General features: G+C 33.4%; 2 protein-coding genes across 2 annotated transcripts; one reads left to right on the top strand and one right to left on the bottom strand.

Moving 5' to 3' along the window:
- The first annotated feature begins 3,829 nt into the window (after window positions 1–3,829).
- On the top strand, window positions 3,830–8,037 carry LOC132037500 (laccase-7-like). The gene is made up of 6 exons (XM_059428034.1): window positions 3,830–3,978; window positions 4,856–5,007; window positions 5,678–5,922; window positions 6,540–6,668; window positions 6,767–7,726; window positions 7,846–8,037. The coding sequence occupies exons 1-6, from the start codon at window positions 3,880–3,882 to the stop codon at window positions 7,974–7,976; spliced, it is 1,716 nt and encodes a 571-aa protein (XP_059284017.1). The 5' UTR covers window positions 3,830–3,879; the 3' UTR covers window positions 7,977–8,037.
- Window positions 8,038–9,290: 1,253 nt separating this feature from the next.
- On the bottom strand, window positions 9,291–18,279 carry LOC132038423 (uncharacterized). The gene is made up of 5 exons (XM_059429095.1): window positions 18,049–18,279; window positions 17,852–17,924; window positions 15,921–15,985; window positions 11,233–11,339; window positions 9,291–9,540 (listed from the first exon to the last, which is right to left on the bottom strand). The coding sequence occupies exons 1-5, from the start codon at window positions 18,181–18,183 to the stop codon at window positions 9,291–9,293; spliced, it is 630 nt and encodes a 209-aa protein (XP_059285078.1). The 5' UTR covers window positions 18,184–18,279.
- Between the last annotated feature and the right edge of the window lie 7,818 nt (window positions 18,280–26,097).

Raw genomic sequence — 26,097 nt, 5'->3', positions numbered from 1 at the left:
TACTTATTCTTTCCTCGTGCTCTTTGAATTTTTTCATATGCTCCTCGAACCGCTGCAATATTAGAACATGTATGATTGGGTTGATGATATCAGCATCGCCGTGACCTGTTGCCTCTGCTGTTACGCCGAGATCATTGGCATTGGTTGGCTCTCCGTTTAAGTTTCTCTGTTTAAGGGGTACTGACCGACTTGAGTCAGCAATCCCGTTCAGTGAAGGTGATCGCGTGGGATTTTGTCGTATTTCAACCATCATTTGTTTCATCACCTTCGCCATCTCTCCTTTCAGGAACTCCCGCAAATCTCCCATTGGGATTGAAGCTTGATTTGGGTCCGCCATTGATGTGTTTCTTGTTGTCCCGTTAGTTGAGTCAACCAGTACCTCTTCATTGACGTTTCTGTTTCCTTCAATGGGTGGTGTAGGTTTGGCTCCTGTCATATTTGAATGCAAAAACAGAAGAAAATACCAAAGTAATAACGCCTGCGTAAACAGAGATCAAACTACAAAGCCAACGGTAGAATTCCCACAGACGGCACCAAACTGTTTGAGTCAAAATTCGTATTTTACCCAAATAGTTGAAGTTGTTCTAAGGTTAACCACAGTTGGTAGTAATTTGATACAGATGTTTAGAATTAACACATGCAAGTTATTTAAAGGTTAATAAAGAATAAGTAAATAAAAAGGAAAAAGTAAACTTATGCCAATTGCAGATGAACAATAATGATGGGTTTCTCCGTTCCCCAGAATGAACAAGAACTTGATGATAAAAGAATAATGATAATGATAATAAGCAAAGAATAATCAATAATTGTCCATTTTTCAATCAGTATTGATTGTTTAGATATACAAGTGAAAGTCCTATTTATAGGTGCTCTTCCCGTTGTATGTGTGAAATGGCAATCATTCATTGTTGAATTAATGATTGTCATTTAATTCCTTGATTCTGGCCGTTAGAAACCGTTTTGTCGTTATTGTCTTAATTCTATTTAATGCGCAATCAAGAGGGTCTTGTGTGTTGTTTCCATTGATACTCTCTTCGTTGACCACATCATCGGTATCAGCTACCTTTCTGCAAATGCTTTGATCGGCATTACCATTTGATTTCTCTACGTCATTATATAAATTGACACGTGTCGAATACATGCTGGTCCACGTGTTAGGTGCTACTTTTTACCCATACAACCCCATTATTCAATTGGTAATTGCATATTTCTGAAAGACTTATCTATATTCCGGAAAATATCACCATTAAAGGGTTATCATTAGGGGTGTTCACACAAAATCGAAAAATCAAACCAAGCCGAAAATCGAATCAAACCGAAGAAAAAACCGACACTTTTTGGTTTGATTTGATTTTGGTTTTTCATTTTATAAACTGACAAAATTTGATTTGATTTTGATTTTAAGCAAAAAAATAACCAAAATAACCAAACCAAACCGACAATATAAATATCTATCTAAAAATTATAGATGAATTAATAAATATATATAAGTTTGTAATTTTACGATATTAATCTTTTACACTCTTGATTCATAATCGATGTTTTTGCCTTTATAGTAATCCAATTTTTGTATTTACTTTCTAGTTTGATTTGATATTTTATTTTGATAATTCTAAGAATCTATTTCTTGTTCAAAATAACTTATTTTTGAGTCCCTTAATTATTCATTAAGATATCTTGGTATATCACAACTAGATCTTTAATTTATTGCGCAAAAACAAATTCATTGTAAGAACTTTTTTTTTTTATGTTAATTGAAAATGGCTAAATTCTTAGATGATGTATACAATTTTTTGGAGAAAGTACATATATAACTTGATTAGGTTTATATTTCTTTCTTTTCTCAAATAGGAGTAATTGATTTGGAAGTGTTATGCTAAAAAATAGTCAATTTAATATGTGTTTGGACGTATATTGTCATATATTTAAATAAAAACCCAAAAAAAATGAAAAACCCGACAAAACTGACAAAAACCAAAGTAATGAAAAACCGATTTAATTGATTTGATTAGATTCTAACAGTTAAAAAACCGATTAAGTTGATTCGGTCATCTTTTGGAGGATAACCGACTCAAACCGAACCATGAACACCCCTAGTCACTTATCATAATTGAAAAAAAAAAAAAAAGGAATATTAAAATAGGAAGAGAGAGAAAATATTTTAATATATTTATGGATAAGTTATTAATTATATAAACCATGGTTAGGGCCTTGCTTTAGTCAATTAAATTTTAGCCATTAATTCTAATTCATGCCATGAATCTCTAATCTAAGGTAGAACTTGGGAAAAATAGAGAAAAGGGAAATGAAGAGGAGCTCAATCCAAGTCACCTGATTCTTGTCTTCAGATTGTCTAGTCTAATACTTCACGGTTACCCGTGAATTTCCAAGCGGAAATTGCGAATGGCTAATTAATATAGAAATTACAACCACGAGACAAGAAACTTGTGGAAGAATATATAAAAACCATAAATCCAACGTACTCCATATGTCAAAATTCATTATGTTTGCACTGACGTACATCTTTAAATCATCTTCCAATTTTTTTTAAGATTACCAGAGTACAAGAATAAAGCTAGTCCGATCCAAACAGAGAGAAGTGAAACATGCATGTAACTAACTGTAACTAATTTGAGATCGACTTTTCATTTTATTTTTATGTTATATAGCTATTGTTTCTAAACACAAACAATACAAGGGACATTTTTCTCATTGAGGGGCTTAGAAGCTTATTAGTAGTAATTAACAGCCGTAGGTCGAGAACATGTAAAAACTTATATGCACCCCTTGTTTACGGCAAACCAATAATGGATACAATATTTTCATAAATTACATTTATCACATAATCATAATTAAACACCACACGAGTAAATATTTTCCAATAATTAGTACCATCTTTCCCTTGGCATTGAATAATATACAGCATATGATCGGAGGGGAAAAAAAAGTTAAAGAACAATGATATGTGATATATTGATATTACAAATTGTCAAATCTGTAGTATGAATTAATAACCGACTCATGTCCTTGACCAAGCAAAGTACTAGGTAGTAATAACTTATAATTAGCCCCTTGGAAATTAATTCTTACCGGCAACAAAGTCCTGTGTTCCAATTAATAAAGCCTGTCAATATTATTAGTTGGTTGGTATTGCGTGTGAAATGAGATCCACAAAACACTTAAGAGTACCTTAAAAGAAAAAAGAAAATGAAAATATTAAGTTCAACAATTGAATTGAAGTCTGGACCAAGTAAAAGTATTCTATCCTCTCCAGAACAATTAAAGTACTAGAATGCTAGTTACAAATGTCAATGGAACCTCAACTACTAACGACAATGGAAGCTACCTAATCTGAATAAATAGAAGCTTATTCGAATTAAACCATTGAGAAAACTCAGAAAAACGAAATAGTCAAATTGACCTTATATGTTCTTCTATACATTACACAACAGTTTGAAAGTCTTATTCAGTTTAGTACTTATTTGATGGCCAACTCAAGCTGTTCTATAACGAACCTTTGCTAAATCATTGTCTACAAAATTTTCAAATGCCCTCGTTTTGCCTTAAACAAAGTCTTTTACTCAATCGTGGAAAAGTTTGGCAATAATTGGATATATCAAGACCCTATGGAAAACGAGATTAGGAAGAATTGAAGTAAAATTTATAGCTAGGATAAACAATTCCACAAAAAGAAGAAAACAAATAAATATATTACGTATACATTCTTGATTAGAAAATAGGTGCCGCCTGTGGCTTTTGTACGTGTATAAACTCCTCCTTATATAAAGGCATTCGGTTCTCATTTTCTCTTCACCTCACATTCTTCAAGTTGTATAGCCTTTACAAATTGAATTGAAAGTGTTCTTGTTTTTAGATGAAATGGGGCATCAAGTTTTCTTGTTTGCTTGCACCATAATAGCTCTTCTTGCTTCTTGCTCCTCATTGGTTTCAGCTGATGTTGTTGAGCATTCTTTTCATGTATGTACTAGTAATTTTCATTATTTCCCATGCACAATAGCTAGTCAACTCTTCATAAAACCTTGTTTCATTTAAATGCATGTATAGCAATTTAGATTTTTCATAAGACCCTATTTCCTTTTCATGTTCCATTTTGGGGATTAGACGACTTTTAGTTTAACTTTCGTTTAAACCAAAACTATATATTCCCTCCAGCTCAATTTAAGTGGCATACTTTTCCTTCTTAGTGATTTGTCCGAAAGTGAATGTCACACTTCTTCAATTAGAAATAAATTTACTATCTTTAAACTTCTCATTTTATGTTAATGGGATGATTTTTAGACACACAAATGTTTATGAATTGTTTTAGATCACAAATTTCAAAAATCTTTCTTTCTTATATTTTGTGTCCAATAAAAAATCGTCACATAAATTGTGACAGTGCACGGCGTATTATTTTCATCATTTCCTCTTTGAAATTTAACTTAAAATCCTACTTCAAACTATAAACCCGACAGCATTTCCATTATATATACTAAACTAATCCGTCTATAGATATACTATACACATACGCATGTATCGACTGAGATTCTGACCATGTCTTCCACTTGTTACACCTCATCTAAGTTGAGTATTAAGAAAAATGGCAAAGATAATATGTATTTGGTAGGACTTCTACATAATTAATGTAGAATTTAATTTAATCATATACACTTACAATTTTACATTATTAGTGTATCTTAATCTGTTATGACAGGTTACCTGCCCTATTTTTCAAGATATCATCTATCACACTTATATATCATTATTGACAGTAACAAAAAGATTTACGCGAACATCGAATAGAAGTAAATCTATAATTAATGTATTGTATATGATATTGGTTTTGTATATATAGGTGCAAAACCGTACCATAACGAGACTGTGCCGTAGACAAGTGATTACTGCTGTAAATGGAAGACTTCCTGGTCCAACCATACGCGTAAACGAAGGAGACACCCTTGTCGTTCATGTCTTTAACCTTTCACCTTACAATCTCACTATTCATTGGTAAGTTCTTCAATATTTTAATTAGAGGCATATATAGACAGAATTTGAAGTTTAGTTACTGGATTTGCAATTAAACATTTATACGTATTTAATGAATTTCCTCACACAAATATAAGGTCTAAGTAAAAACTACTGAGTTCGTTTGAACCTGCACCTAATATTGTAGCTCCACCACTCTGCCCCTTATTTTAATATAGGAAAAAAGATAACCATATAGTTTGTCAAAGAAGGAAAGAAAGAAAACGAACAAGAATTATAATAACAACCACTACTTTTATTTTTATTTTGGTTTCATTAATGTTACACTCGTGCGAAGTAGTTGATTTTTCTTGTCTAAACAGTGACAATTTTATTGATAAGCTGTCGTTTGCAGGATCAAATCCTGGAGTATACAAAAAATGCCGTTACGCTAACATAAACAAGTCAGATTCAATGATAGTATAGATGTACAGATCGTGATGAGTGAATAGTGATCACTAAGTATTACTCTTATTATATATATCCGTATGTGGCAACTGTCATTATCAGCCTATTACCTCCAATTAGTTAACGAAAAGGAGTTTGTAAAAATGAGAAAATGGGAGTTGAGATAATTAGATAATCTCATTACAGAATTATATTGGAATGAAGTGAAAAATAAAAACTAATGCAAGTTAATTAATAAATGCAGGCATGGAGTTTTCCAGCTATTGAGTGGGTGGGCTGATGGACCCGAATTTGCGACCCAGTGTCCGATCCGACCCGGACATAGCTATACCTACAAGTTTAAAGTAACTGGACAAGAAGGGACTTTATGGTGGCATGCACATGTATCTTGGCTTAGAGCCACAGTTCATGGCGCACTTATTATTCGCCCTAAAAGGGGTCACTCTTATCCTTTCCCTAAACCTTACAGAGAAGTCCCTATCCTCTTAGGTAACTTAACGTTCTTCAATTATGAGTTTACTTTGACATATAGTAGTTGTAGTAATTAGTAATGTTAGTATATTTACTTTAATTCTATGCTTTCTAGCACTAATCACGTCAGAAATTTATATATCAGTAGAAAATGTTTTCTTTTTCCCTTCCTAACCGTTGGATCTACAGACGCTCCGTAGAAAATATGGAGTGTCTAGCTAGTACATCTCCTCTTCTTCTTCTTCTTCTTCTTCTTTTTTTTTTTTTTTTTTTTATTAATAATATTGGCCCCATATGAGCTTAAAATGAGTGACATGATCGTCGGTGCATATAGTTGATCCCAACTTATTTGGGGTTGAGGTGCAATTATTATTGCATTTAGTTACCGGTGCAACACAAGAGTTGACATATGGAGTGATACCTATTGATAAAACATATGGAGTGATACCTATTGATAAAACTAGCAAATGAAATGAAAGACGTATGCTTTCTGTTTTTAACTAATGCAAAGAAATTTATTGAAAGCATTTAAATATATTAGCAAATGTAGAAGTATGTTTTCTTTTTTAATAAGCAAAGGAAATTTATTGAAAGCATTTAAACTATGAAGTGTATATGTTGAAATGTTAATGCAGGAGAATGGTGGAATGCCAATGTTGTGGATGTGGAGAATGAAGGGCTAGCAAGTGGTGCTGCACCTAACAACTCTGATGCTTACACTATTAATGGCTGGCCTGGCGATCTTTACCCTTGCTCTGTTAATCGTGAGAATTACACACCAACTACATTTGATTTCTTAAGTATACGTTTTGTTCTATTTTGTTGTCGAGCTAACTTGGATTTTCTTTTTCATTTCTATTAGAAACGTACAAGTTGAAGGTGAAACATGGAAAAACATATCTCCTTCGTATCATCAATGCTGCACTCAATAACCAACTCTTTTTCAAGATCGCCAACCATAAAATGAAAGTTGTCGCGGTTGATGCTGTTTACACTGATCCCTACATCACAGACGTGGTCGTTACCGGGCCGGGCCAGACGACCGACGTCCTCTTGACGGCCGACCAGATCCCGGCATCCTACTACATGGCAGCTAATCCTTATGCTAGTGCAGCCGGGGTGCCATTTGACAACACCACAACTAGGGGAATTATTGTGTATGAAGGTGCACTGCCATCTACTCCCATAATGCCAATTTTACCAGCCTTTAATGACACACCAACGGCCCATAAATTCTTTACCAATATAACTGGGCTTGTAACTGGCCCCTTTTGGAACCCTCCACCTCTCACGGTGGACGAGCACATGTTGATTACTATTGGGCTGGGCCTAACTGCTTGTGATGGAAGACCAGGAAATTCTACATGTGCAGGCCCAAATGGACAAAGATTTGCTGCTAGCATGAACAATGCATCTTTCCAGTTCCCTGACAAGATTTCAATGTTGGAAGCCTTTTTCTATAATGTTGGTGGAATCTACACCACTGATTTTCCAGACCAACCACCATTGAAGTTTGACTACACAAATACTAATAATAGCAACAATGCTGCTATTATAATGACCACAAAGTCCACAAAGGTGAAGAAAGTTAAGTTCAATGCCACAGTTGAGATTGTGTTCCAAAATACTGCTTTGATTGGGATAGAAAATCACCCTATCCACTTGCATGGATTCAATTTTTATGTATTGGCCCAAGGCTTTGGCAACTATAACCCTGCTGTTGATCAGAAAAAATTCAACCTTGTCAATCCACAAGAACGTAACACAATTGGCGTTCCCGTTGGAGGATGGGCTGTCGTTAGATTCCGAGCTAACAATCCAGGTAAATATATAATTAGAATTTTAGATCAACTAGCAAGAAAATTCAGTAAAATTATTTTCTAGGATATTTTAGGTACTGATGATTGATTGTTCTAATTATTAATTTGGAAAATATTACAGGTGTATGGCTGATGCATTGTCATTTGGATGTTCACTTGCCATGGGGTTTAGCCACATCTTTTGTTGTTGAGAATGGGCCAACACTATCAACTAGACTACCTCCTCCTCCACCAGATCTACCTAAATGCTAGATTATTAATTTCCTTCTTTAATTTCTTTTTGAGTGATTTATTTGATTCCTATTCAGTTTCATTTTTTTTTCCAATTTTATAAGCAAGATTTGTTTTTTCCGGTCATTCTTTGACTTGTTAAACAAACATGTCTTCGTATTTAGTTATATCATTCTTTAAGATTCCGAGTGTAATGTATCATCCTTGCTATTTGATTATGGATAAGATGCCGTCTTTGAGATTCCCGTTAAACACGAAATAGTTATTTTGATTTGAACTCCCTGTATGTCTACTTTCATCACCAAACTACGGGAAGTTTTGGTTTTAACTTGGCTCCAAATTACTAGCAAAAACAGATGGTGCACGACTGTATTGCAGCAGTCCACTAATATAATTTCACATCAGAATCCAAATCAGCCACTAATTCCACTTTCATAGGTTGTGATAAAATGATTTGAATTTCATGTGTGCAGCATTAATTACATTGACAAAGTTCTTCAAAACACACAGCACACAATTCTCATTCCCCCACTAAATACAATCAGCTCAAGTTACTAAATAAATACTCCCTCTCCATCTTATATCACTCTTCCCTTTTTTACTTGCTGGAGCTTTGTAATTCTTTCCAAATATTATACTACTTATATGACCTTTTCGCAAGAGATTTACAAATAACAAAGGAAATTTTGTAGGATCATTCTCGTTTATTCAAATTGAAAGTGAGCATAAAAGATCATTTCTTCTTACTTTGTCTAAACAAGAATGTCACATTTAAACATAGAAAAATATTTAACTTTAAACTTTATATTATACTCTCATGTTCTTAATAGTTGTACAAATATCATGGCATGTTTTAAGACTGAAGTAGTAATGGTACCTTGGTAGTGTTTCAATCAAACTCAATAAAATGAAGTGGAAGAGAAAACACCAAATATAACTGCATCACCAACATTATTCGTTTCTTCTCTTTCCCACTTATGATAGTAGTTTTGCATCTTGGTTATTAGTCAATTTACTATTCAGTTAAGTCGAATCATTGTTGTTTAATTCGTAATTAGAGAAAACAAAAACGCCAAGTAGCTAAACATGTGATCTTCACTAATCAAAGAACGAGGATGTGCTGCCTCAAGAGCAAGAGGAATTTCCTTCAACCTATTTAGGAGCCAACTACTATCCTACTTTACATTACGATTTCAAATGCTGGTTAATAATTAGAAAAAAAGGAGCAACCCCATGACAAGGTGTAGAACAATATTGGTTATCAACGTTTTAAACTATATGACTTTTCTGTACTCGTAGCAATTTCGATAGAACCAAAACTTTTTCCATTAGACCTCATTTTGTCAGCAAGTTAGGGGAGTTCTCAACTGTGGAAGCAGATGCACCCTTTGGTAATGTTTCTGATGCTGTAACTAGATTTTCTGGTGATTTAGGCCTTATTAGTGGTCGTGGTAAAAACCTGAGGGGTCGTCGTAAAAACCTGAGTGGCCATCTCTTGGGTTTTATTTGTCCCAACAGTTTCATCTGCTCCGTTCTAAACTTTCTGGCCGCGTACCATTTTCCACCTCGAAAACCCAAGCCATACCTGAAAATCAAAGGCACAAAAGGCAGATTAAAGGGAGTACTGAAGCAGATTTTAAGTTCTTGAGAATTTTTTATAGTGACAATTAGTTGTGGACACCTTTATAGCTTCTTTTCTACAGAAGTTACTAAAACTATATAGAGAAATAACAGCCGCATACCAAAAGAAAAGAATTATGGTGAGGGGACTGTAATTTGATGGCTCATAAAACCAAATGTAGCGAAAATTGGACTAAGAAATTCAAGGTTTCACCAGCATAAGACTAGAAATTAACACAAGGACCATCTTCTTTCCCTAGGTGTATACCTTTGCTCTCAATTAGAGGATATTCAGAAAGTGAGTCTGTTTGTCAGACTATTGTTCACTAAACAATGAATTTGACAGTTTTAAGAAAAGTAAGGGTGGCAAATGGGCGGGTTAGGTAAAATTTGGCGGGTCAAGACCCAACCCGCCCAAAGTTGCTTGGGTCAAAATGGGTCATAACCCAAACCCAACCCAACATAACCCGATTATTTTCAACTGGCATCAAGTATAGTCCTCCCACAATCGCATCATCAAGCAAGTGCGGTGTTGTGGTTCTTTTTCTCAAATTGAGTGTAATTTAAATTACCTGCTAATTCAAAATTCACACTATGAGGCATTGACACTTGGGTGCTTATTCAAAACTATGTTTTGTGATGAAGATGTACTTTCTTGATATCAGTGGCTAAAAGTAAAACTTATGAGAGGAAAAGTTAAGGCTTAATGCATATGCGGCCCCCTAAACTTGCCTCTTTTTTTCATTTTGGCACCTCAACTAAGTGTGGTTCCTATTGAACCCCTAAACTTGGCCTCAAGTGTGTCTATCAAACACAGTCCGACTTACATAGCATATATGGTGAGTTTCATTTTTTTAATCAAGTATGGTTGGCACAAGACCCTACAAATCACAATAACTGAAATTAAAACTAAAAATAACTGAAAATCAAAAACATATTTTACAAAGAGAATCAAGAATTCACATATGAATACATCATCTTACAGGCATATGTAGCATTATCTTTATCAACATAGTCAAATTCCATACATATATTAGCTTAACTTTCAAGGATACATCATGTGAGATGCTACGTAAGTCGGGTTGTGTTTGATAGACACACTTGAGGCCAAGTTTAGGGGTTCAATAGGAACAACACTTAGTTAAGGTGCCAAAATGAAAAAAAAGGGCAAGTTTACAGGGCCGCATATGCATTAAGCCAAAAGTTAATAAAGCTTCAACATATCAACTGTATAAACTAAATTTATATTCTGAGAATTAAACATAGTATAAATTGTTCCATTTCTACTATGCTTTGCTTGTTTGGGTAGGTTACATTTTGATCCAGCGGGTTACACTATTTTGACCCGATTGTTTGATGGGTCATTTTGGTTCAACCCGTTGGGTCAACTCAACAAACGGGTCAATGACCCAACCCATCTAAACATCGGACGGATTGGACGGGTATGGGTTGATTTTGCCACCCCTTATCGAAAACAACAAGAAGCAAGAAAAACTACCCATCAACGAAAAACTAGAAAAGAATAGAAGTGGAAGGAGGCAATGAAACTACACAAAACATGGCTACTTTACTAGTAATTAGCCAGCTGGGGAAAGGGGAAAAGAAAAAGAAAGAAGGCATGAACGAGGTAACTGAAACAGAAGAAAAATTCACAAACCCGAGAATTAGTGTGGTTCCAGCAGTTGCAACACACGCTGGTACACTAATGGAACCAGACACAAGCTTCTTAAATTCAGGATCTTCAATTTGATAATTATTCTTCATCTGCCAGATAGAAAAGGTCATGTCATATATATATGAAATAAAGAACAAAAGGATTAACAAAATTTAAAAAATTGCTCGTGGCACGTAACAAAACCAACGTGCTCTATGGAAGCTGTTAAAATAAGACTGAACACGTGAGAGGACCCAAATGACTTCTGCTCATATCAGCATCCCACCGGCTGATCTCTGAAGCTTCTGTAACCTGTCCCACAACCCCTTTTAAGTGTCACCCAGCCCCACATCCCCAAATTCTATTTTGTTAGCACTTCTTTTCGCTTTTTCCATGTTCATAAAGCTTAGTCACATGAAATTTACGATCTTGGTACTCTATTGCCATTTGCAGAATTGAAAGCCAGACCTTCAGAGCAATGAAACTTCCAAAACTAACCTATTCTGGCAAAAAAGAACATTACTTAGCCAAGCAAAAGGAATGACTGATTGTTTTGGAGCTGAATCATATGTTGACAAGGATACTTACGGACATAACCTATACGTTGACGTTAGTGGTGGCAAATGGGCGGATTGGATCGGATTTGGACGGATTAAAAATGGATTGAGCTAAAATGGATTGGATTGCAATCCACCCATATGAATATGGGTAAAAAAAGGGATTAGGTAGATATGGATTGGGTAAAATGGTCCTAACCCACTTTAATCTCCTAAAGCGAAAAAACCTTCTAAACTTTTGAGCGCAGTGCAGCTTTTTTAAACTTGTTGAAACGTCAAGAACAAGCTGGAACATCGGTAATTGTCTGATATAACTATATGAACAGGGCTAAATAGCAAATACCCGTGATGACTTAAACATACTTTTGTTTTTTGAAATGACTTAATTCTTCCTAACATTTCATCCATGACCCAACTCTTCAAGGAATAGTTATAATCTCCCAAGTTTCCCCTTATAACAAGATTAGAGTCATTTGTATAATTTGTCTAATACGAAACCCTGATTAATAACCCCTTAAATCTAATTAGTCACTACCTTACTGAACAGGTGTAGCATTACATTTCCATCTCAAAGTAAAGCAGGATTATCAGGTACAGTTTACTTTAATCATGTCTGTTGGGTCCAAACAGTAAATTTAGACAAGCAAATTGAAGCCAAAAACACACTACTCATGTCTTGATGATTTCTACTTCAGAATTTAGATAGTTTGGAAGTTGGAAAAGCTGCGACAACCCTCTTTCATAGCATTCAGATTTTCTACAATACTGCAATACCCATATTTGTCATATTTTTATGGGTTAGAAATAGACTGAAGCCCATATTTACCCAACTAAATATATAAGTGACCCAGCTCATTAAAATGTGGTTTAAATGTGATGATTTAATAAATATTGGCTCAAATTGCCGGCTCTAGTTGATGTTCAACTACTGAAAATTCTACGATATTTTTTATGTTGGGTAACAAATAAACCCCTGCGGGTTAGCTGGCCAATCTCAAGTTGGCGCACAGGTTTGAAACTCGTGGGCGAGTGGCCCACCTCTCTACCATCCTCCAACTTAAGTATCAGGCTTTAGTAGAGTCAAATTTGTGACATCTGCCTACCACACATTGTTGTACTTTTACCATGAACCAAAGCAACGGGGGCAATAATCTATGATAATTAATTCATGGATTTTTGCACCCAAGGGTACGGTCTAGTAGCTGATGAAGTGGGTTGAGAACCATGAGGTCTCAAGTTCAAATCCCAGCGGAGGCAAAAACACTAGGTGAGTTCTTCCTGTGTATTCAAGCCTTGAGGATAGAGTTTTCCCGTACAAATCTTTGGTGGGAGGTAGCAGGTACTCCGTGGAATTAGTCGAGGTATGTGCAAGCTGGCCTGTTACCACGGTTTTTTTTTTTTTAAAAAAAAAAAATATTAGCTTGTGGATTTTTATTTTATTGCTTCGTGGATAAATACAATCAATTTGTAGAAGTTGAAAGCAAACAAGTGGGATGGTGGATTATGTTGGAGACCGACTAAGGGAACAAGAGAGGTCGGAGAACAAACTAGAAACAGATGAATGGAGAAGTACTAGCTGCGGGCTGACAGAGAACAAGATCAGCAATGGAGCTAAAAGAGGAGGTGATCAGTGGAAGAAAAAGAGATGGTCTTGACCAGTCAATCTTTGACATTTGTGATCTTTAGATTACTTTGGCCAGCCCAGAATCCAACTTAGTACTTCTGCATGCCCACCCATTGACATTCCTATAAGAAGCGTTGAGGTACTTATACTAGGTTTTCTAGGAGGCAGGTTGTACCCTAGTCTGCTAGGAAGGTGAGTACACAAGGTATCCAGGATTGGGTGTTGTTCGTAAAAAACCACATCCTTTTGTAAGGTTTTTTACTTTTTGGTATACTACTTGTACACATGTGTTTTTGCCCTTTATTCATAATTACTTTATCACAAAAAATAAAAAAGGTGAGTACACAAGCTGGCGAACATGTAAAATCCTAATTAACTTCACAGTCCATACTCCACACCATGCTTAACATAGTTGAATCCTAAACAATACAGTCCATATCCATAGTATGCACAGGAGGTCAAATTCCAAACGTATTCTCTAATTACACATTACCCAAAGAAGACAACTTTGTCACATCTTCTCATTGCCTTAGGTGACAAAAGAACTACTTAAAGTTTTACGGGACACTCACAACCAAATAATTCCAGGTAGTAATAATTTTGTTTTCAAATTTCATGTATTTAATTAAATTAATTTGTAATGGCCTATTTTCGATGAATTAATCCCAAAAATTAACACCTCCTATATTTCTGCTTTACTTGAGCCGGGGGTCTATCGGAAACAGCCTATCTACCTGCCAAGGTATGGGTAAGGTCTGCGTACACTCTACCCTCCCCAGACCCCACTTGTGGGATTACACTAGGTATGTTGTTGTAATTAACAACACAATTGCTACTAATCCTGCTGTATCCTTTGTTTGTAGACAATATATTTGTAGTTTCTAATGCTGAGATATCTCAGCTATCATATGTGCAACAGGGGCTTTTGTGAATCCAAGCAATATCAGGACCAGAGACTTATTTTACAGAAGTGTGAGATTATTTCGATAGGAGAAGTAGACCACATTGCACAATTAGCCTGTGTTTAATTGCAAGATGGGATACCTTTGATGACTTATTTAGGGTTGTCCTCTGAACATAACAATAAATAGTTAAATACTGCAAATTTGGAGACCAATAATTGAAAAAGTTGAGAAGAGGCTAGCGAGGTAGCAAAAGAGGTACCTGTCAAATATTATCCCAACACATCATATGTCTCTTATGCATGCACAGGTTATTAAGATATAAAAGTTTGAGAGGCTCCGAAGGAAGTTAATGTGGACGCAAATGAAGGGACTAAAAAAGATTATCTGGTCAAATGGGATGTGATTCACTGATTCCCCAATAAAGCAGGAAGGTTTGAAGTGAAGATTTGAGGGTATTCAGCAAAGCATATCAGATTGCTTCGGTGGTTCCGTGATGAGGAACAGGCTTTATGTAGGATTGGGACTACACAGAAGTATGAAATTCAAGATGGAAGGCGAAAAACTGGGAACACTATGTTATAAATGTGAACTATGTAGGAACATCATGGAGGGATAAGAAGACTTCAGTAGGACCATCACTTTTAAAGTTGGAAAAGGAAATATGATTAGTGTTTCGAAGCACAAGTATTGCGGCAATGACAAACTGAGAGTTGTCTTCACAAATATCTATAACATATCGAGCCAGAAGGAGATGACTATATATCATATCTACAGAGCACAACATGCCAGAGCTCTTTGGACCTTGAGGTTCAAAAGGGAATTTACAAGATGGGAATAGTTGTATTCCCAAACTTGTTGGAGTTACACTTATTAGCACAACATAAGACAGGCATATTAGGACACTTGGAAGTGAAACAGAAAGGGAAGTGGTTGTTTTCCAGTAAAGTGCTATTAGCATACAAAGTTCTTATATCTATCAATTTGGATTCACAGAATATCGATAAAAGTATGTTTTTTCACGTGGATAACAACAAAGAAGGGGGCAATTCTAAAAGCTGAAACCTAAGAGAAATGAAGATAACATATGTTAGCTAGTGCTTCATGTGCAAACGTTCGGGAGAATATGTGAATCACTTGCAATTGGACTGTCAGGGAGTAAGTCGGTAATGTTGACTGTTGAACAGTATTGAACTGGTTAGAATACAGTGAACAGTCAAAAACTTGACGCATAGCTAGGTTTTCAGAAGAAAGAAAGGGAGACGCAGAGCATGGGATGTTAACTCATTTGGCTCTTATTTGGGCACTTGGGAGGGAAAGGAATAGAAGAACTTTTGAAAGAGTAGAAAATGAATTTGTACGGTTGGGAGCTGGTCTTATGTTTTTGGGCTAGCTTTTGGTGAAGGCATTTATCTAAAAGAACTTACTCCGTTCTAAAATTCAAGCTAACCTCCCCCAACACCCCCCACCACCCCCCCCCCCCCCCCCCCGCGGGTCTTCCTGTGTAGCACTCCAGCAAATCCCCTTGGGGAGCACACATCTCATTCTTTAAAGAGAAAAAGCTAGTAAAATAGGTTGGTCCAACATTATTCTGCAATGCAAACTTACAGCTTTCTCTATAGATTCGAGACGGTGGTCAATTCTTGATTGATGAAGATGTCGTAAAGTATAACCTGCAAAAGTTTGAGATCAGCTTCAATATTGCATTACCAAAGTATCTAGGGAAAGGAGAGTACATAATATAAACTATGTTGCTCGGACTCTCCTAAATGTTGCCGCACCTGTGTCAGATCCTCCAAAATTAATACACTGCTTTTGGAGGATCAGACACCCATAGGCATTTTTGAAGAGTCCGAGCAACATAAAATATAAATATGCAATGAAAAAGATATTAAATGCATGAACTTCGAGCATGTTTTCTGCAAACGATTCTAAGTTCTAAAGAACCAACTTAAGCTTAATCCTTATTTTGCACCAAACAAGCAATTAACTATGTAGCCAAGGTTTCGAACCTACTCCAAAAAACGCTCCCTAATGAACTGGACAATAGATAGACCGCATATCATATAAGAAGACAACGAGAAACTCTTACGAAAAAACACACTGAGGCTGTCAATGAAACGGTGTGTTGTGCATATACAAGAGAAGTAGCAAGCCATCAAAGAAATGCAAAGGCAAACAATGAAGTTGGAGACAAAAAGTTATTTTTTTACATATTCTAATAGATAGCTCATATGAGCATGTCTGACAACCAACCATATGACAAACAACCTTAAAAGTCTCATCACTCAACTGTCAGATGATCAATTAATGCAAAATAACATTCTCCCTAATGTGCAGGATATCCAAACTTATCCTCCGTTTCAATTTATTTGTCTAGTTTTGACTTGGCACGGAGTCTAAGAAAGTAAAGAAGACTTTTGAATCTTGTGGTCTTAAATTAAAGATATGTAGAATGTACCAAAATGTCTTTTAATCTTGTTGCCTTAAACATGCCATGTGGAAAGTTGGAAATTAAAGAGTTGCCAAAAAGGGAAAGAGATATTCTTTTTGAAATGGACTGAAAAGGAAAGTAAGACAAGCAAATTGAAACAGAGGGAGTATCTCATATCCAATGGATCAGCACTTCTCACACATTAGAAATCACATTCATATATGCTTGCCATCAACTCAACTTATTAAAAATCAAAATTCTAACGATGTTTATAGAGTCAATAGGAATATTTTTAATTGTCAAGAAATGGAGAAATCATATGAGTTAATAGATAGATGAGCATGTTGCAAAGCAGAACGCAGTTCAAGTTGCAAGCATAACGTTAGAAACCTTAGATTGAGAGGTAAGTGTTTACTGTTTAAAATGCTTAAGTTATGGTTTCTAATTGATAGATGGGCATGTTGCCAACTTGAATGAGGGTGTTGGCAAGAAGTCTTCTATGCAAGAGGATCTCACTGAAGTAAAGAAGACTTGTCCTTCACATCATTAGCTCAACATATTATTGTTCATAACTTCATATCATTAAGTAGCTGAAGTTATTTCCATTAATAAGTTCGTTATCATTTGATTAAATACTTTTGGCCACATTACTTTAGCTTTCGGAACAGCCTCCCTACCTTTCAAGGTGGGGGTAAGGTCTGCTTACACTCTACCCTCCCCAGACCCCACATTGTGGGATTCTACTGGGCATGTTGTTGTTGTTGTTGTTGTTGTTGTTGGCCACATTACTTTAGCTATGGTGCATTGCAAGCAGCAGCATCTTGCATATATCTTGAGCAGTATTCGTTATGCATAGAATGAAATTCTTGAAACTTCCCTCTAAGTTCTTTCTACATCCTCTCTAAAAGCTATGACTTTGTATGGAGTTCAATGAAGTTTATCAACAATAACAACTTATATAAAATAAAGAAGAACTATTCTCATACATATCACAATTCACAAACCAGAGAATGCAAAGACAACATAAAAAGGTCATAAATGAATACCCAAATCTCCAACAAGTTAACAAAAATCAGTGAGGACAAAAACCTTAGAATAAACATACCAAACCATGCTGTAGCAACTGATGCTATAGATGTTGAGATTGTGAACACCACCTTATGCCTCTCAAATATATCCTATAATTCCCAAATGATATCACATAAAAAAAAATCCACTATTACATGTGTTAATGGTAAAAAAAAACAACAACAACAACTTGAATCAATACCCATTAAAGAATCACACAAAAAAAAAGAGTACCTTTGTTGAATAAAAAGTGTCTTGAATAGCAGACCATGAATTGGAGGCTTTTCTTTTCAACTGTGGCACTGTTAAACGGTTAATAATTGAGGAACCTGATGTTCTAAAGCGTTGTATACCTCTGTATATGTACATGGCTTCTTACAAATTTGCAATTTTTAGTTTGCAAATTACCAAAAAGAAACATAGGAATTATTAAATTGTAGGTGAACTGAGTCACAGTTAAGTTGGAGATGTTAATGTTAATTGACTCGAACTGTTGTCAGAGACTTGTGGAATGGGCAAAGTTCCAATTGAATAGGAGCCGTCAGTTTATAGGGTTTAAGCTAAGGATGTTGCATCTGGTCCGTCTATTCCTGTTTTTGAATTTGGCTTCTTTTTTTCGCTATTCATCGAGCATCAACTTTTGGTATTTGGATGCTGTTTTCTTCTTCTCTTAACTAGCGGTCTATGCCCGTGCTGTGACCACTTTACCAACACTTTATATTATAGTGCGTATGTGTATATAGTTGTCTTTAAATGGTGATATATATATATATATATATATATATATATATATATATATATATATATATATATATTATGTTCAAAGTACGATTAATATAACATTTGTAGTTTGTCTTTCCGTATCTAAAACTTTATTATATTAATGGTTGCTACGAATACAAAATCGGCAAATTTATTAATATTTTTAAAAGAGAAGACTTGTTTATAAAGAAATTATTTTCCTCTCTTTGAGATAAAATAATAGCAATATTTAAGCATCGGATTGATACTTTTAATTTTAATTTGATTAATTTAAAAGTGTAAAATACTTATTATTTTTTATCAAATTTTGATTTGGATAATTCTAATTTAAATTATTAAATTAATTTTACATGTTTAAAATAAAACAAAGTAGAAATTGATTTTCTATTTAAACGAAGAAATACTATTTTTTAATTTTGGTAAATATTCTCGGTTTAGCTCATTTTACTTGTCATGTTGTCTTTTGCATGGTTTTTTAAGAAAACGTCGATTAGAATTATGATTTGACTAATTTACCTTATTCATTATTTGATTTCCATTTGATATATATTTTTCTACGACATTAATCTCTTTCACATTTATTGGAGTAAGAATAAAAATAAAAAAGTAATTAAATTCTATCTTATTTTAAAATATAAATATTTTAAGTATATTTATTTTAGTAAACATAACAAATAAATGACATGGCGGAATAGCAAATACAACGAGTTTAATAGCTAGATTAGATCTCGAGGCTAATATAAAAAAAAAAAATTGTATGGTTTGACTACCTAACCTTTTGAAGAAAAGCAATTTCATTTGCTCCCATTTAATGGATTGATACGCACGTGGCAATGAATCCATCATTATTGACTCAATGAAATACTTTGGAAATTACATGAATATTGTTTGATTTTTTAATATGGGTGCATTTTTTTTTTTGGACATTATTAATTTGCACTATTTTTATGCATATATATATATATATATATATATACACACACACACACACACTATGTTCAAAATACGATTAATATAACATTGTAGTTTGTACTCCGTATCTAAAACTTTATTATATTAGTGTTTACTACGAATACAAAGTCTGCACTTTTTTTTTGACATTATTTTTTTTTAATATGGGGTTTACTTTTTTTTTTATATTGCTTGATTTTGTTAATATAGGGTCCACTTTTTTTTATCGTGAGTTTAGAGATGGTGGGTTCCACTTTTTTTTATATTTTTTTTTTATATATATCGCTTGATGTTGTTTAGTATGGGGTGCACTTTTTTTTTTTGGACATTATTAGTTTTCCGTTTATTTTTATGCATATATAATATATATACATATATTATGTTCAAAACACGATTAATATAACATTGTAGTTTGTCTGTATCTAAAACTTTATTATATTAGTGTTTGCTACGAATAAAAAGTCTGCACTTCTTTTTTTTAATATTATATATTTTTTTAATATGGGGTTCAATTTTTTTTTTTTAATATTGCTTGATTTTATTAATATGGGGTCCACTTTATTTTTTCCATGAGTTTGGAGATGGTGAGTTCCAATTTTTTTTCTTTGCTCGGTGTTATTTAGTATGGGGCCCACCCCTTTTTTTTTAAGGGACAACGGACGATGAAGCATGAGTCTAAACCCATGCTTTATATAGTTTCTTCCTTTTTTTTATTTTTATTTTTTATATTGCTTGGTGTTATTTAGTATGGGGCCCACCCTTTTGGACATTATTAGTTTTTTTATTTTTATGCATATATATATATATATATATATATATATATATATATATATATATATAAACTATGTTCAAAATACGATTAATATAACATTGTAGTTTGGGCTTCGTATCTAAATCTTTATTATATTAGTGTTTGCTACGAATACGCATCGTGTTTAATATGAGGCCCACATTTTTTTTAACGGTGTTTGTTTTTTAAATATGGGATTCACTTTTTTTTTTCAATATTGCTTGATTTTGTTAATATGGGGTCCACTTTTTTTTCCCCTGATTTTGGATGTGGTGAGTTCCACTTTTTTTTAATACTCGATGTTGTTTAATATGGGGCCCACAATTTTTTTTAAGTTTAATATGGGGCCCACAATTTTTTTTTTTTAGGGCTTGATTAATATGGGGCCCTAAAAAAATTTTTTTTTTTTTTTTACAAATTTTTTTTTTTTTTAGGGGTTGATTAATATGGGGCCCAAAAAAATTTTTTTTTTTTTCCGGGGGGTCCACAACGGACGACGAAAAAGTGCCCAATGGGGTTCAATTTTTTTTTTTTAAAATATTGCTTGATTTTATTAATATAAGGTCCGCTTTATTTTTTCCCATGAGTTTAGAGATGGTGAGTTCCAATTTTTTTTTTCTTCCTTTTTTTTTAATTGCTCGGTGTTATTTAGTATGGGGCCCACCCCTTTTTTTTTTAAGGGAGAATGGACGATGAAGCATGAGTCTAAACCCATGCTTTATATAGTTTCTTCTTTTTTTTATTTTTATTTTTTATATTCTTTGGTGTTATTTAGTATGGGGCCCACCCTTTGGACATTATTAGTTTGCACTATTTTTATGCATATATATATATATATATATATATATATATATAGATTATGTTCAAAATACGATTAATATAACATAGTTTGTGCTTCGTATCTAAATCTTTATTATATCGGTGTTTGCTACGAATACGCATCGTGTTTAATATGGGGCCCACATTTTTTTTAACGTTGTTTGTTTTTTAAATATGGGATTCACTTTTTTTTTCAATATTGTTTGATTTTGTTAATATGGGGTCCACTTTTTTTTCCCCTGATTTTGGATGTGGTGAGTTCCACTTTTTTTAATACTCGATGTTGTTTAATATGGGGCCCACAATATATATATAGACTATGTTCAAAATACGATTAATATAACATTGTAGTTTGTGCTTCGTATCTAAATCTTTATTATATTAGTGTTTGCTACGAATACGCATCGTGTTTAATATGGGGCCCACATTTTTTTTAACAGCGTTTGTTTTTTAAATATGGGATTCACTTTTTTTTTCAATATTGCTTGATTTTGTTAATTTGGGGTCCACTTTTTTTTTCCCCTGATTTTGGATGTGGTGAGTTCCACTTTTTTTTAATACTCAATGTTGTTTAATATGGGGCCCACAATTTGTTTTTAGGGCTTGATTAATATGGGGCCCAAATTTTTTTTTATTTTTTATGGGGGGTCCACAAACGGACGACGAAAAAGTGCCCCCAAACTCCCTCCTCTAAATAGTAGTAATTTACAGCTTGTTTGGATGGTTGTTAGCTTTTGTATTGTATTGGATTGTTAGTTTAAATATAATATTTGTTTTGGTTGTGTAAGTTTTACTGTGTATATCGTTAAATTCATCAGCACCTAATAATGAAAAGTCTCAATTTATATAAAGACCGATTTGGTGTGAGCGCGTCATTATCTTTTTTTTTTTTTACTAGTGAATGCGGCCGCGCTTTGCACGGTTAAGAAAGACATTAGTAAATCGAAAATAATACTATTATAAATTTAGTTGACATAAGAAGAAATAAAATAGTTCAACATACATCCATTTATAAAATCAATTCTTTTATTTCGATAAAACCGTATATATAATTATCTTTATAAGAATTAGAACTTAGATGAACTCTTATTAGAATCAAAACTTAGATGAATTCTTATTATAAATAAAACTGTGATGAACTCTATTAGAATCAGAATTCGGTTAGCTGCAGTAATTTCCTTGTCGTCGAGATTTCATAGTTAGGTCGTTTTGTCAATCGTGTATCAGAAATGATTATTGCAGTCTCCTAATATAAAAATAAAAATATAGAACAACAACATACCCAGTATAATTCCACAAATTGGGGCCTGGAGAGTGTAGAGTGTACGCAGACCTTATTCTTACCTTGGGAAGTAGAGAGACTATTTCAGGTAGAGCCTCGGCTCAAGAAAAAATAAAATTATAGATTAGTAACAAATTATAGTCCATATTACTTTCTTTTTTCACATAATTAAGTTTCAGTTTGCACATAAATTATTTTTAAGTCAAATTTAGAATTATATATCATGACCACTAATTACTTTTGCTAATGCCATATGCTAAAAACTTATATCAGTCTAATGGATGAAGTGCTCAAGACAAATTGCAATCCAGTTCGCAGTGATTTTAGCATGTGCTTGTGAATGTATTACATCATCCATTAGATTGATATAGAATTCTTTTAGTGGAGTATTATTTTGTAGAATGTTTAACTTGTTTTAGTATTCGTAAGTTGCCAATTAAAATAATAATACGTGAACTTTTGAATTAAGTGCATATTTAGATTCTTTCACATATCTAATTTCATATGAATATGAATTATTATTTAATAAAAACGCGAGCAATTTTATGATAACACATAAATGATGTATTTATTTCTAAAAGGAACAACATGAATGTCCTCGAACTTATCATGGTAAAATTTCAAATCCTATCTTATAACGACAATATATATATATATACCCATATAGGGATAGTGAAAATACACCTTGATTAAAAACACACTGAAATAGCACTGTCTTTTTCGATAATTTTAATCTGCCTATTTTCGTTAACTCCAAGAAGCATGGTTGAAGGACGGAGGAAACTCAATAACAATTTCACCATATATAGAAAAGCTCAAGTGTATACTTTGTCAATGAATACGTTAGAAAGTATTGGCTTGAAGCAAACAGATCAACTTTTGTATCTTGCAAATGCTTTTGGTGAGTTACAAATTAAACAAATAAAAGAGATTATAAAAGTAATCATGTTTGTGTTTATATTTACCGTGATTTTCACAAGACTGCCTCTTCATCCAAACACAGTCGTCCTTCTACTCTTTCACACCGCCATAGCCAAAACGATAAGCACGGGCTATATTTTGCATTTCTACTCCTTCTTGATCATCGGATGGCAACTCCTTATATTCAAGTAGCAATAACAGCCAACTCTTGCTCCTTTTGAAGGAGAGATGCTGCACTTATTTCATCAAACGTTACAAACTGACCTTTGGGCTTCTTCAAAAAGGTAATGATGGTGGTTTAATTTTCTTAAAGATACCTTTTAATTGAGCAATGAATGTAGACAATCATAGACTTATTGATAGAGTAATTTTATTTTTCAGCAAACATTTTATGGCAAAATATAAGAGAAAAATGTCAAAAAATTGACAAAAATGATAAATGCCAATGGTGCCTAAGAGAGGTGTCACATTACCTTGTCTATGCCTAAATTTAGTATATATATAGATTAGGAGAGTTAAACTATTGTCGATAATATAAGCATAAATGTTAGATCTACCGTAGAAAGGAAAAACACATAATTTTTTATCGCCGCTAAGTAAAACAACGGTGTATCATTAATCTCTACCAAGGAAATGACATTTTATGATATTAAAACGGGAAATAGAATGTAACAACTCATATGTTTGTTAGCCTCGTATTTTCGTGGAGGATATCTGAAACAAAAACAAAATTTGTTATAAAGATCACAATCCATACACACAAAGTAAAAAAAATTAAAGGAAAAAAAATACTCTGTAACCATAATAATCGAGTTAAATTGATTATCGAAAAACGAAAAATGTCACATAAATTAAAATAAAAGGAGTAAATTTTAGAACATATATACCTCGCGGAGTTTATTGAACATGCAAATTGCTTGGAAATCTGCAAGAATAAAAAATGAGAAAGAGCATGAAGAATTTGAAGTTACTCATTAGAAAATAGTGATTTACCATGAGTCTCACATCATATACCACTTGTTTCCACCACGAAAAAAAAAAAGAGTCCCGAAACATAACAATGTAAAAATGTCAATCACCATTTTAAAAAATCCACTCATTCACGGCTGGTTTCATCCGAGTGAGAACTCCTTCTGCATATTTTCTTTAAAATGCAACCCTACAACAAAAACAGCAATCGCAATACCCATATGATAGAGAAGGCCATTGAGTTTCTCATCTACATTTAATAACATTATGAAATACGTTACCCTTCAGACTTCTTATAACTTAAGGCTTTTAGTATACACAAAATTATGAGGAAAGAACTTAATTAATGAGGGAATTAATAGGATTTCTTTTATCATTATGCTAGAATTGTTAGGTGAAAAATAAGAGAAAATGCCAAAAATTTGAGAAAATAGATAAATAGGAATGATGGTCATAGAGAGGTGCCACATATGATTGTCTATTCCTAGCTTTATATTATATATTGATTCTTATATGTTGTCTTTGCTAATTATCTACTATAATAATCTCATTTTATTCTTTTACCTTACATTTTTATAATAGCTATACTCGATACCCTACTTTTCTTTTAAGTTTATTTGCTTTAAATTGTTAATGTGTAGCATTATATAATAAAGAAAACAATACAATCTATTCAAATATTATATTCATCAAAATAATACAATATAATATAACACGATACAACAATATATTATGAAACTATATATAACAACCATCTAAACAAAGTGTTAATTTAGGAAAGGTTGTGGGGAAAAAGAATTAAGGCTAAATAAATAGACAGCCTTCTAAAGTTATGTCATTCTCTTAGCTTTTATCTTTGTCATTGAACACTTATCCTGTGCTCAAATTATATCACTTAGACAGCTTGAAATGGCAACATGTGTGCTTTACACGTTTTACTTCTTGAGATAGCTACATATGATGTTTGAAATGGGTCCCATAATACAAGTGTCAATATTAGAAAAGAAATAAGAGAAATTTCAATACATAAAATGCAATTAGAAAATGTCATATGTGCAATTAAACTCATCTTAGACAGTTTTTTTGCTATTCAATCACACTGTTTGTATGACTGAACAAACTTTGCATAACCAGCTTACATGGAAAATATTCCATACTCTATGTTAATAGATTCGTGATATTGATGTACCAAATTATCAAATGAGTTACATTAAAATAGTCCAAGCTTATATGCATTAACCTACATGGTATCCTAATAGGGCCCGAATAAAAAACTCAAGCATACATGAAATACTTCATACTAAAGACCGTATGACTTCTATTCATCCATGCTTAAGTTTTTTAGACTGAGGACTTTGATTCAAGGTCTTGAAAGACGAAGGCGTTAAGCGAAGCGAGTTGTACTGGTCCTCCAGAGAGGAAATCGAAACTCGTGCTTAAGTAAAAGAGACATTGATTTGTTATTAAATTTTTACAGGTAAAAGATCGTTGATAATATTTAGTAAAATTTGCATATTTTTTGCCATCACCTCTAAGGGGTATAATAGTTTCACTTTAAAGAAGAATAGGAGGTAAACTGTCACATGTAAATTAAGATGTGTAGATAATATTCTCGGATTATTTTGGGTTTAGCTTATGCCTTCTATTTTAACTATTACGAGACTTTCTTATTTCCTTTTTATCACAAAAAATCTTCCACATTTTCTCAAATTCTTTTTATTATAATATACATGTGAGAAGTGAAAGCGAAATAGGGAGGGAATTACAAGACATGGAATTTTGATCTCAA

Source organism: Lycium ferocissimum, chromosome 11, assembly GCF_029784015.1.
Source record: "Lycium ferocissimum isolate CSIRO_LF1 chromosome 11, AGI_CSIRO_Lferr_CH_V1, whole genome shotgun sequence".
In the NCBI taxonomy this organism is placed as follows: Eukaryota; Viridiplantae; Streptophyta; class Magnoliopsida; order Solanales; family Solanaceae; genus Lycium; species Lycium ferocissimum.
This window is presented reverse-complemented; position numbering and strand designations above follow the sequence as displayed.

Excerpts from the sequence above, each read along its gene's own strand:
- LOC132037500 (XM_059428034.1), top strand. The coding sequence starts at position 3,880 with ATGGGGCATCAAGTTTTCTTGTTTGCTTGCACCATAATAGCTCTTCTT. Across the intron at positions 5,923-6,539 it reads AGAAGTCCCTATCCTCTTAG|GAGAATGGTGGAATGCCAAT; the intron begins GTAACTTAACGT and ends ATGTTAATGCAG. Across the intron at positions 6,669-6,766 it reads TTACCCTTGCTCTGTTAATC|AAACGTACAAGTTGAAGGTG; the intron begins GTGAGAATTACA and ends CATTTCTATTAG.
- LOC132038423 (XM_059429095.1), bottom strand. The coding sequence starts at position 18,183 with ATGTACATATACAGAGGTATACAACGCTTTAGAACATCAGGTTCCTCA. Across the intron at positions 17,925-18,048 it reads ACACTTTTTATTCAACAAAG|GATATATTTGAGAGGCATAA; the intron begins GTACTCTTTTTT and ends TGGGAATTATAG. Across the intron at positions 9,541-11,232 it reads GGAACCACACTAATTCTCGG|GTATGGCTTGGGTTTTCGAG; the intron begins GTTTGTGAATTT and ends TTTGATTTTCAG.